Here is a 12854-nt window from a genome sequence, read left to right as displayed (position 1 = left end):
TAACCAAGGTTGCCCGGATAGAAAACAACAGAACAGGGAACAAAACCAGTTTTGTCTGACTCACAAATCCAGGTTCTAAACTACCATACTCCCTTGTAACAGGTATATGCCTGGCACTTTCCTGGCGTTCGTGCATTTAATGGGCATTAAGCAAGGAAGAGATTACTTGATATGTGATACAGCCGAAAAAAAGCCATTACATAACTAAAACAGGTTTGTGGCACAACTTTAGCAATAGTCCTGTTAACGTGGGCAAGTTGTTGAAATTCTTTGAGCTTCAGGTTCTTCATCTGTAAAACGAGCATATCTGTACCTCCTCTTTGAGTTGAAGCAGTGATTAAATCAGCTTGCTCCGTGCCCCAGCCTTTTAACTAGGCAAATGAGATGAAGAAAAATATTCAAGAGAGAGGAAATAAGTCACAGAGACAGGACATGGAAATGATTTCTTATGGCTTACACTTTCTCCCAGACCTGACCTCCAAGCCAGGATTAGACACTCCTCTGCTATGCTCTCCTAGCATCACGTTCTTTCTCTGTCACATCACCTGCCATAAGTAAGGTAATTCTTAGTTTTCTTATCTCTATGTCCCTCCCTGACCCTGACTCTGAGGCTGAGGTCAAGGATCAGGGATCAAGCCTGTCGTGCTAGCTCTACAGCCAACATGCAGCCCAGCACCTGGCACTGGGTAGTAGGACTTCATAGTCACACTCTTCCCAGTTGTCCCCAGGCTATGCTGGAAGTGCAGTCACAGTTATCACCCCTCTCTTAACTATGCCATCAGCTTCTGAAGCCCTTGGACCAAGGTGTGAGCATAGCAGCTGTGGCATGGAGGGACCAGGGAGAGATGCATGGATTCATACCTCCAGAAAGGACTGATTTCCAAGCATCCCACTCATTCCGGTCATTAATCTTATTAATGACTAGAGATATCGCTTCTTCCTTTCAATTAAATTCAAACATATGTTGTTAATGCGAGACACTGTTCTAGATGCTAGTGGTGTTTACATAGATTCATAAGACTGCACACTGACATTTAATAAAGTTAAAATAAGTTAGAGGGATAGTCACCTAAACAACAAATTATAACAACTATCTAGAGTAAAATAAAAAGTGCTAAATGGAGGACTTAACAGTAAAACTTGGCTGGTCTTTTCTTCATATCCTGAACTCCCATTTCTGCCCTCCCAGCTCCCAATAGCTAGCACATTGCTAGAGCCTTTGCCACCATAGTAATATTAATAGATTTGTTAATTGTGCAATTATTTGCTTAATATACTTTTCTGTATGAGAATATCAGCTCTATGTGGTCAAAGATAACACCTGTCTTATCCACCACACCCTCCCTGGCATTCTGCACAGCACCTGATGTGGAGTAGGCCCTCAACAGTTTTGACAGGGAGAAAGGAAGAGCAATTCATTTCAGTGTTAAAGATCAAAGAAGACTTCACATAGGAGGTACACTTGGTGCAGGAACCTTGAAAAATAACGAGAATTAGGCTTTCAAATTTATTGCAGAGTTAATGCATATTCCACACAGTTTTTCCATTAGAGTTCTTTGGTTACTCATTTTTTTCGTCTGTAATGACATATCTTTCAACTAACTTTGTAGTATCCACTCTTTAAAGGTATTTGTGGAAAACTGTAGCTTTCTGCCATAGCTTACAATTTAGCTCTTGTTAAAAGAATTTTTCTAAAAACAACAACAAAAAAATATAACAATATAAGCTGGAATCAAATTACTTTCCTCGCAGGTGGTGCACGCTGAGCACTACAGTTGCTTCTAAGGGCCTAGAATCACTTGCTGGAGATCGGGGTGGTTTTCATGGAGAAAGTAGGATTTTTTTATATTGAACCAGAAGATTTTGAAAGTCCCAAGAAAGGGGGAGACTCTGAGTAGGGGATGCCGAGGCCTGGATGGAAGCAAGTGGAAGACAGAGCATGTGTCAAGGGAGAAGCAGAAAACAAAGGTAGAAGAGGCCCAGCGGTGCCAGGCTGCGAACGCCAGCCAGGGAATGGGGACCTGAGCTGATACCTAGTGGAGCCAGTCCAAAATGTTAAGGGATGAAAAATACAATGTTTGGAGAAGAGTAATTGGTAATAATTTGCAGGGAGACTAGTTAGTAGGACAAAAAATATCCAATTAGGAGGTAATAAACTTAAAAAGCTGAAAGACAGAGGCATTATGAGATGTAAAATAGCCAATTTACTTTCCGGTTGTTAAAGCATCTCTCACACTTTGTGAGTGGGCGACCAGAAAGCAGTAAAACCATTTCAGAAATGGAAAACAGCGTAGTAGGAGCCACTCCTGGAGGGAGCAGGATAAAGTCTGGCTTTTTATGCATGTTTGCTTTACAGACAATCAGAATGAAGTGCCCCAAGGAAAATGGAGAGATATAAGATTTTACTCTTTTTATGATGGGTGGTGGTGGTGTTCTCATGATGATGGTGGTGAGGGGAATTCACTGACATCAGGCTCAAATTTGCAATGCCATTAGCTTTGAATTTTATCCAAATCCCTTAGTCATGGAAAATCTTTGCTGTGATTGGAAAGAAATGGAGTTGGGTGGGAGATGTCACCACAACCTTTTATAAGATGAGCAACAATGAGACGAAGGGCTCCAGGAGGAGGTCTGGTGGCTATCCAAGAGGACTTTGCCATTACTTGAGAGAATTAACCCATTCCCATATCTCAATTTGGTCGGAGTAGAGGAAACTGACTGGCACTCAATAAACTAGCCAGAAAATGAAGTCTAATTCATGAATGACAAACTTTTCCCTCTCGCAGTCATCTCCCCAGCTAAACCAGTCATTAGAATTTGGCTTGGGGAACGTGGACTCCCAGCAAAGGGAACTGGATAAGCAGGAAAGATAATACATCTGGTCCGTGTGCGGGCTCATGGGACATACCTACCCTACATCCAAGTTCTTGCTCTTCTTACTAAAATATTCAAGTCCACCAGATTTGGTGTCTTTCTCCCCTGGATAGGATAAGAGGAACTCTTCAAGGCTTGTCACTTATATTTTTATTCTCTTTGTTATACTCTAGTTGAGTGGTCCCCAAATGCTACCACTGCCAATGGAGCACCTGGGGATCTTATTTAAATTAGAGTCAGGACCCTCATTTGGTGTGTCCACAGTAAGGTGCAGGAATCCAGTTGCTGGCGAGCCTTCCAGGGGTTCCCAGACTGCATCGAGTGACTTTGAACCCATCTGATTTGGCAGGCAGGTTAAGCTCTAAGCCTCCACACCTCCTTCAGCATGATAAGCTTTGCATGTGCCTATTTTATTGTTTTCTCTTCTGCCAAAGATTTGTTTAAACACGGATTTTCAGTACTTGAACAAGAATTGTTTGATTGTTGATCTAAGTTAGCCTTGACCTTTTGATTAACACTGTTTTTCTTCAACAAGATCATAAAGCAAGTGTTCAGAAGCCTACCATTAAATCATAACCACATTTACTTAGTCAAGAATTATTTATTGATCCTCTCCTATCTTCCAGGCAATATGCTAAGGTCCATAGCGCTGTGGTCCCCAACTCCCGGGCCACACACAGCTACCAGTCTGTGGCCTGTGAGGAAATGGACCGTGCAGCAGGAGGTGAACGGCAGTGAGTGAGCGAAGCTTCATCTGTATTTACGGCCGCTCCCCATTGCTAGCATTACTGCAGAAGCTCCGCCTCCTGTCAGATCAGGGCAGCATTAGATTCTCATAGCAGCACGACCCCTACTGTAAACTCCACATGCGAGGGATCTAGGGAATCTAATGCCTGATGATCTAAGGTGGAGCTGAGGTGGTGATGCCAGTGCTGGGGAGCGGCTGCAAATACAGATTATCATTAGCAGAGAGGTTTGACTGCACAATAAATGTAATGCTCTTGAATCATCCCCAAACCATCTCCCCTGACTCCCCCCACTGCCCCTCCTTCCCTCTGTCCATGAAAAAGTTGTCTTCCATGAAACTGGTCCCTGGTGCCAAAAAGGTTGGGGACCACTGCCATAGAGAACAAGAAAGGTAAGACCTCCACAGTTATATTCTAATGCGATGGAGGTGGAATAGGGTGAAAAAAGACAACAGAGAGCATAAAATCATTTTATGTTGTGATCATTGCTATGAAGAAAATAAGCAGAACGCTGTGGGAAAGAACATAACTTAGGGTGTATAAGGACAGGTGTATAAGGACAGCTCCCATGGAGATGACTTTCTAACTGAGAGCTAAGGAATGAAGAACCAGCCCTGTTGGCTGATAAGAGCCTGGATAACATACTGAAAAGTGGTCAAAGAATTGCAAAACAGGAAATAACAAAGAGCTGGAAGGTTAGAGAAGGGTGATCAGAGAGATGACGGGGGTGGTACAGGCTCTGGTGATTGGTTTATGTGAAGTGGGGAATTCCTCTGTTAAAAAACGAGGTGGTCAAGAGAGTTTATTGGATGTTAGCAGAGTCACTAAATCTAATGCTAAGAGTAGGAAGAAGAAGCCAAGTCTGAGTTAGAAGCTACAGTGCATTACAGTGGAGAGATCAGTGGCAAAGGCAGATGACACCATGAGAAGGGGGAAGAGCAACTTAGCAAGATACGTCTGTCTCACAGAAGCAGGAGGTTTTGCTGAGTGATGTCCTAGAAGCAACTATGCACTGCAAAAAAATCACTCCCTATTTTCTGACCAGAGAGACAAGTGATTCAAGGAAGTGAAGTTTCACCCACTTGAGAAAGTACAAGGGGAGCAGAGACTTGGGAGCCCGCCAGGTTTCATTTAGAGAAAGTCTTGGGAAACAAACATTCCAGAAGTCCCTAGAGATTAAGGGGGAATTTGATGACCACAGAGCAGAAGGTCCAGAGGGCATAGTGGAAGGCTGATTTTGTTTTGTTTTTGTTTGCAGGCAGAGAGGAGAATTGGCTAAGGCACATGTAGAGACACACAAATTACAGTCTGGATAATGGGCAACTGGGGAACTTTGAAATTCACTAGGTCACTAAGATAAAGTACTATTACTACTGCTATTACTAAAACAGCAATAGTTGCTATTTACAATGGTAATGGGAGAAGAGGTAATTGTAGAATATCATGATAGTTTTATTTTAGGCCTAAGCTAAGTATGTTCCATGGGTGTCTACCAATAACCCTATAATCTGTCAAACCTACAGTCAAATTTTAGGTTATTGGTGACAACTTTATGTAACACAAATCACTGATCAGAGTAACGAAAGATGCAGGGCTTTGGAGTCATCCTGGCAGCCTCTGGAGAAGACAGCAGACAAATGGTTTTAAAGTTAAACCCCCAAACAGATGGTCCAATGGTATGGAAGATTTGAGGTGACTGTTTTATGGGGCTACACAATTGGTGTATGGTAATCATGGGGTTACTCACACTGTCCTCTTGCACTAGAAAGAAGCAGCTCCCCAAGCTCAGCTGGTGGAAGGGCTGTGATGTCTGAAGGTGGCTCTGTCTATAGTGCTTCATTCCTCTGCTCTTTTGCTCAATTTGCTAGAAAATTTCTAATCATCTTTGAAGACGTAATTCTTTTCATTCACTTATTCACCCCACAAATATTTGAGAGCAACTATTATAGACTGTAGACCATTCTAGACACTTGGAATACAGTGGTTAAAAAAGATCTATGTGTGCATATACAGATATACATATCCATACACACATATATAGATAGGTAGATAGAGAGCGAGCTCCCCTAGGAAATGGTCCCCACCACTTCCTCCACCTCTAGGCTGGTGACACTATGCATTATTCCCACAGCACAGCATTTATTCATTAATTTTTCCAATAACATGCTGACAACCCTGTGGGTATATCTTCAGCCCAGTCTTCTCCACAACTATTGTTTTTCACATCTAAATGAGATCATATTACTTTTCCACCAAGAGCCCTCCAAAGGCTCCTTGGTTTACCCAGAGTAAAAGCCAAAGTCTTTACAATTTTTGTCCCTATCGGAAGATGCCAGCTTGTAAATCCCACCTTCCATGTCTTCCTTTACACAGTCACTGTGACAGTTGCAGGAAGGATGTAATCAGATGAAGAATATGTGGTATATGGGTTCATTTATCCTTCTGGCAAGAGAGCTAAATTTTTATTCTACACTTGGCTACAATTTTATGTAGCAGAACATCAGCTAGACTTTTCTGGATTCCTTAGTCCTTCTTCACTTGGGAAAGAGGGATGATGTCATATATGAATGAATGATATTATAATTATAGTCCTTAAATTATTGTGATAAATACATTTAGAAAAATAAAACATTTCCCAAGGGCAGAAAAGCATCACTTTTTGTAAGTACTTAGAAAACTGAGGTGGTCATCAGGGTTTTACAATTAGCCTTGCTACAATTTTAAGTTGTAATTTATGACTTTGAACCATTATGTGCATTACAAAGTGCCCCCCAAAACAATAAAAATTTCAATCCAAATACAGGCTGCATTTTGTGTCTCCATTCAGATGCACCAAATAACTAAATAAGTTCTTAAAGATAACACACTCATTAATATCTCAAGAGTCATAGACACCCAGAATGATTGAGTTGATTCTATTGTGTTTCAGGCAAAACTAGGACGAAAATCCAGGGCCTTTTCCTCTCTATCCTGTGGATACCATTTTTCATTGCTACATTTTCTGTGAAGAAACTTACCACAAAATGTATATTCAGCGTGCCTCGCTAAGTTGTTCTGGCAGCTCATATGAAATATGCTATCTTCGATAGTATTTTAAAACAAATATGTTAAGTTCCTTCTCTAGTATACCCACACTTGTGAACGTGTTTTCAACATTTCTCCCTCTCTATTTTAACAGAAACCCAAGTTTCTCATGCCTGAGGATCTAAAAGAGAAAAAAGAAAATCTTCTACTCAACTCTGAATGGACTATTAAGGTCTTAACAAAGACAAGCCACTCACAGGGAGAGGATCAAGCTTTGAGTAAGACCACAGGGTCACCGACAATTGATTTGACTGAAAAACATCAAGGAGCTAAGAGTCTTTTCAAGAAGTTCAGCAAAATGAATTGGCCACTGGACATTCACCCTTTAAACAAAAGTTTAGTCAAAGACAATAAATGGAAGAAAACTGATGAGACCCAAGAGAAACGCAGGTCTTTCCTTCAAGAGTTTTGCAAGAAGTACAGTGGGGTGAGTCATCCTCAGTCACATCTTTTTCATATGGTATCCAGAATCTATGTAGAAGACAAACACAAAATCTTATATTGTGAGGTGCCGAAGGCTGGCTGTTCCAACTGGAAAAGAATTCTGATGGTACTAAATGGATTGGCACCCTCTGCATACAACATCTCCCATGATGCTGTCCACTATGGGAAGCATTTGAAGAAGCTAGATAGCTTTGACTTAAAAGGCATATATACTCGTCTCAATACCTACACCAAAGCTGTGTTTGTTCGTGATCCCATGGAAAGATTAGTATCAGCATTTAGGGACAAATTCGAACACCCCAATAGTTATTACCATCCAGTGTTCGGAAAGGCAATTATAAAGAAATATCGACCAAATGCCTGCAAAGAAGCATTAATTAATGGATCTGGAGTCAGATTCAAAGAGTTTGTCCACTATCTCCTGGATTCCCACCGTCCTGTCGGGATGGACATTCACTGGGAAAAGGTCAGCAAGCTCTGCTATCCGTGTTTGATCAACTACGATTTTGTAGGGAAATTTGAAACTTTGGAAGAAGATGCCAATTACTTTTTGCAGTTGATTGGTGCTCCAACAGAGCTGAAATTTCCCAACTTTAAGGATAGGCACTCTTCCGATGAAAGAACCAATGCCCAAGTCGTGAGACAGTATTTAAAGGATCTGACTAGAACTGAGAGACAATTAGTCTATGACTTTTATTACTTGGACTATTTGATGTTTAATTATACAACTCCATTTTTATAGTTTGCATTCATTTTCTAAAGCCCTGTATTTACTTAAGAATGATGAGTTCAAATTAGCTACTGAAATTTTCCTGTAATTCTCTGTAAGAGAGAAAATTAAATAATGCCAGTTGTCTTGACTTAATGAAGACTTTTACCAAATAGTATGACATCAACTGGCACAAAGTTATAGGAAAATCACCTAAAGGAGACATGTAAACAACTTGAGTTGCTCTAAAATGTTTGGAAAGAGCTGCTTTTGCATCATGGATACCATTGTTGCAGCAATAACCTAGCCAGCTGTTACATTAGCTAAAACAGCCTCTTGCAATGGTAGGAAAAGGATCTAAATAGCATGAGTGTATGTCTACATCCTGCAATTTACTGTCTAAAGTGCATGAATATGTTTTTGGCCATCTAAGCATATTAATTAAACTATTGACTAGTTTTCTTACACCCTGGAAATCTTCCTGTTAACTGTAATGATAAATCCACTTTGAAATGATACTTTGGACTTAGTCATTTTACTTTAGATTGGAAGGCATTATGTGATTTACAATATGAGACTATAGCAGAAAAACCAGATGAGGCTATGGCTTTTTATATTCAACAGCCAATAAAAAATGCACAACATGCTAAGATCAAAGCAACAAAAGCAACCTTCCTTTCCCAGAAAAACTTAAGGGAATTGATTCTGTTTTCTTTTGAGCCCTCCACAAAGAGACAAAATGAACACAAGCACTAAAGGTCTACATTTCTGAAGCAGGCGGTTGAGAAGTTTAAGTCTCATCAGATATAAATGTGCTCCTAATTCTGGTTTAATTGGGCAGGGGGGAAATTGTTTCAGGATGGAATAATCATCAAAAACAAAAGTTGCCATTCTGAATACAGACCTCAAACAATAACTGAGTTTTATAAGAATATTATTTGAATCAAAGCATCATGCGCATAGCTTTATATGTGGAATACACCCTAAGAATAGCTTTTGTTTTCAGTTTAATTATTCAGCTTGGGAATGACTTTTTAAAAACTAATATACCACTTCAAAGATAGGTTATGTGCTAGAGAATAAACATAACAAGAGCCCCTAGAAATGTTTTTTAATAAGCTTATGCATAAGCAAATTAAGGTATTTTCTTTTTAAGTTTAAATATTCCATACTAACAAACTCAAATACCATTGTATTCAAAAATTAAATCAAAGTCTTTGGAAAATGGGACCATGTGTCACCCTTATGAAAAGTTATAATGCATTTTGGAAATTTTTTTCCAAAGGACCCCAAATTAGAAGACACATTTGGATGAGAAGCTTATTCTAATTGGTCAACTGTTACCCTGCGTTAAGCAAACCACATGTCATTCAAGCCCTGTTTAAACGCCTTTCTTCAACGTGTTCCTCTTCCTAAGCTATTTTTGAGTAAATATTCAATAACGTCTCTCAAAGAACAGTAGGTATTAATAGTTGAATATTAATAGCCCAAAGATAGTTATAGTCATACTTCATTTTGATTTTCCATTTCATGGCTGAGTATTCACGAATTGCTTCGCGCCTTACACGTACCTGCTGTGTCCCATCTGTGTCTCCGGAGGAGTGAGGTGAAACCGCAACGGGCTGAGAGATCATAAGTATTAAACCTTCTAAACCAAGCTTTTACTACTTTTCCACTCCATTAGCTCTTGCCTCTAGACCATACACTTAAGGTGTACTCTATGTTTTTAAGGAGTTTTACTCTAGAGTGATCTACATTACATAATTTAAAATTTTGCTATCCCACGTAGAGTAGATTCCTGGTAACTTAAGGACATAGACATTATCTTTTTATGGAGGGGTGTATATGGGGGAGAGAGAGAGAGAATAGAAAATATTCCGAGAAGCCTGAAATGTAAACTACACAAAACTAGTTTTAGATGGAATCTGCTATAAAGGATAAAAACAATTTTCTCAAAGGTATTCTTGAAAATATATAAGGAACAAACAAAAAAAACATTCTTTTCATAGCCTTGGAAAGAAAAAGTTGGAAACAAGGGTCCTGTCTCTCTTATTAGCATTTCTAATGCATTGGGGAGGATAAAATACGTATCCATATGATTGTTTGGCTTTGATGGCAGGGAAGAGGGGTGACAGGAAGAAAATGATACCCCCGGTCTCCAGGGAAACTGTTCGGCACCTTCTGCTGTACACACTCCTTTCCCGACCTGTCCCACGGAGCTTGTGTAACCACAGGTGGGCCTTCCCAACATTCTTTTCCTAAATGCACTCTCAGGCTTTCTGATGCCAACTGATACCCTGTGTCCTTGTGAGTTCCAAAGGCCATGTGTGCTTTTACCAAGGAAGAACAAACTTTTTATGTCCCTGTTATTTTCTTTCGATGACTTATTTTCATCTTAGGGCCAAAGATGCCAGGCATCATCCTGGATTCTTGTGATTTTAAATAGCTATTGCATTTATCTCCCCTGAACTATCCTGCTTTGCAGACCAGCTCATGTTCTCCTATTTGTCAGTTCTGCCTGTGTATTAATCCAGGTGGGAGCATCGCTGTTTCCTTTGGACAGTCACAATTTCATGAATGTGGTTTCCTAAAGGCAAGTGACCCAATCCAGACTCATCTTCCAGATGTCCAATATTCCCATTTTAACATTAGTGTGCTTTAGGTGTAATTATAAGTCCTCTAATTAAGCCCTAAGGATCCTGTTTGTTTTTATAGGCAGCAGTAACACTACGGGCAGGCCCTTCACTCTGCTCTTCCTCTGTCTGAAATTACCATCAGGGTAACAAGTTGGCAATTAAATCCAAAACCACAGTTATTTAACCTATAAACTACCTATGCATGTGCATCATTGATGTGATTGTGCCCAAAAACTGCCACCAACTTCAAGGGAAACGCATGCACATCTAACTTTCTGATTTTCTCACATGTATTTGGAAATATCTGTTAATCCAATGGAATTGTGAGGCCACTTGCTTAATTTTCTAACTTTACAGTCTATAAAACATTCTCTAGCAGAGAACAATGTTAGTATTATTATTATGAGATAATTGGTAGTTCAAATTCAAGAACTACTTGAATGCCATTTATAATTAGAAAGAGGAAAAAGACTTTTACACTTTATTCATGAATAATTAGTCTTATCTCCCAAACTATATAATGTTTAGTAGAAGGGAATATATAAGAAGATGCAGAGATTTTCCAATATTAGAGTTCTCTTTGAAAAGATCACTTGCTGAATTAGTAGAACTTGGAATTAGGCTGGGGCTACGGTAAACGTCTCCCTACTGTGAGTTCTCATTTGGCCTCTTGGAGCATCTTCAGCACCTAGGTGTTCATGGGCCTACAGAAGCAGAAGCTTTGCCCATGGCTAACATTCCCAACAAGTCCTGCTATTTGAAAAATAATTGGCCAAAGGTGTTTAGCAGTAGTTCAACCACCTGAGAACTATTTAGGCCAGGGCTAATTCAGTATAGTCTTACCTTTAAGGTCATACCTTCTCAATCTTAATCATTGTCACTATACAGCAGTAGTGTTCATAATCATAGCTAACATTTATTCAATAAATGTTGAATAATACTGGGTATCAGGCACTAGGCACTCTTTAAGGACTTGCATGCATTAATTTATTTAACCTCCATAGCCAATCTAAGACAGGAGCTATTATATGTGGCCCTCTCCCTTCCCATGTATAATAAAGGAAACTAAAGCAGAGTGTGGGTGAGTAACTTGCCTAAAGAGACGCAGTTGATAAGTAGGTAGGGAGCCAGGATGAACCCAAAGAGCAAATGCCACTACCAGACTCTTTTCTTAGAATATTATAAACAAATATTAACTTTTGCTTTCTCTTACTTATATTCAGAAAAACTAACAGCAAAAAACATATATTGGAATCTTGAAAGTTTTTCAGTACAACTATGGATGTGTGTGTGTGTGTGTGTGTGTGTGTGTGTGTGTGTGTGTGTGTTACTGAGTTATCACATTTCAGTTCAGTTTATTCCTTTAACCCTTCTGAGTTAAACCAACAGGTACAAAGATTTTGGAAGAAATTAGGCTTCTTCCCTCCTTATCATTTTTTATCCTTGGTTGATCATGGGATATAATACAATGTTTTTAAAAAGAGGGGAAAAAAGAAATCCCTGGAACAAATTTAGCCTACCAAAAACAAAATATCATTTTGACAAGAAATTCCAGACAGCTGCAAGTGTGGTCCAGGTTAGGAGGAATCTAAGGAGAAAGTCCAGGCCAACTTTCCCCCCATAGCCTCTGGACAGATGCTGCAGGTGCTCAGGGCTCAGCAGTGGATCACAGGGAGACCCCCTAGTAGAAATCCTCCTGCTAGAAACTAGGCAACTGTGCACTGTCTCTTCTTCCTGAGGTCCCATCCCCAATACTATTCATAGTTTGTAGTCAGATAACCCTGAGCCAACTCAGGAAGATTGTAGAAAAGAATAAAGGAGCAAGTTGACTTGAACCAACTAAAAAAACACCATTAAAGGTCAAACTAAATAAGTACTGAGCTAGAAGATGGCAGGCTTTTCTTATGCCCATGAGGCACACTTGCCAAGGAATGCCAGGTCTGAGGGCTTCAGTGGAATATTGCCTCACCTCATGTAGTCACTCACATCTTAATTCTTCAACAGGATCATACCCTTCCAGGTGAATTTATTGAAATCCATTTCAGCAATCATCTTTTCCCGTCTATAAGGCTCTGTTCAAGTCTCACACTGTATTTGGAGAACTCCCCTCTCTATATATCTGGACATTGGTTTTTTGTTAACTCACTAAGGCATCTCTTTAGATTATTCAATTTTGAAAGATCATCTCTTCATGAGCTTTCTCATCAGTGGTAAAAGGCAACATGGTTTTCCCCTGATGTGACATGTATCAGATTCTTCTTCTCTTGCCAACAAATGCAGGCATCCCTTTCCTCACTTTTCTTTGAGGGAGGTTCATTAATTTATATGTCCATGTGCTATTTATCCCACTTCATATGGATG

General features: G+C 39.8%; 1 protein-coding gene across 2 annotated transcripts in view; it reads left to right on the top strand.

Annotated features, from left to right (window-relative positions):
- CHST9 (carbohydrate sulfotransferase 9) overlaps nucleotides 1-8518 on the top strand; it is a 237415-nt gene extending 228897 nt beyond the window's left edge. For both annotated transcript variants that reach the window (XM_045527202.1, XM_045527201.1), the window contains one exon: nucleotides 6799-8518. In XM_045527202.1, the coding sequence (XP_045383158.1) occupies nucleotides 6799-7890 (1092 nt within the window). In that variant the 3' untranslated portion in view covers nucleotides 7891-8518. The remainder of the gene's footprint in view (nucleotides 1-6798) is intronic.
- Nucleotides 8519-12854: the final 4336 nt, after the last annotated feature.

The sequence above is a fragment of the Lemur catta genome, chromosome 16 (assembly GCF_020740605.2).
Source record: "Lemur catta isolate mLemCat1 chromosome 16, mLemCat1.pri, whole genome shotgun sequence".
Lineage (NCBI taxonomy): Eukaryota > Metazoa > Chordata > Mammalia > Primates > Lemuridae > Lemur > Lemur catta.
The sequence above is the reverse complement of the archived record's forward strand: the minus strand, read 5'-3'. Positions and strand labels throughout refer to the sequence as shown.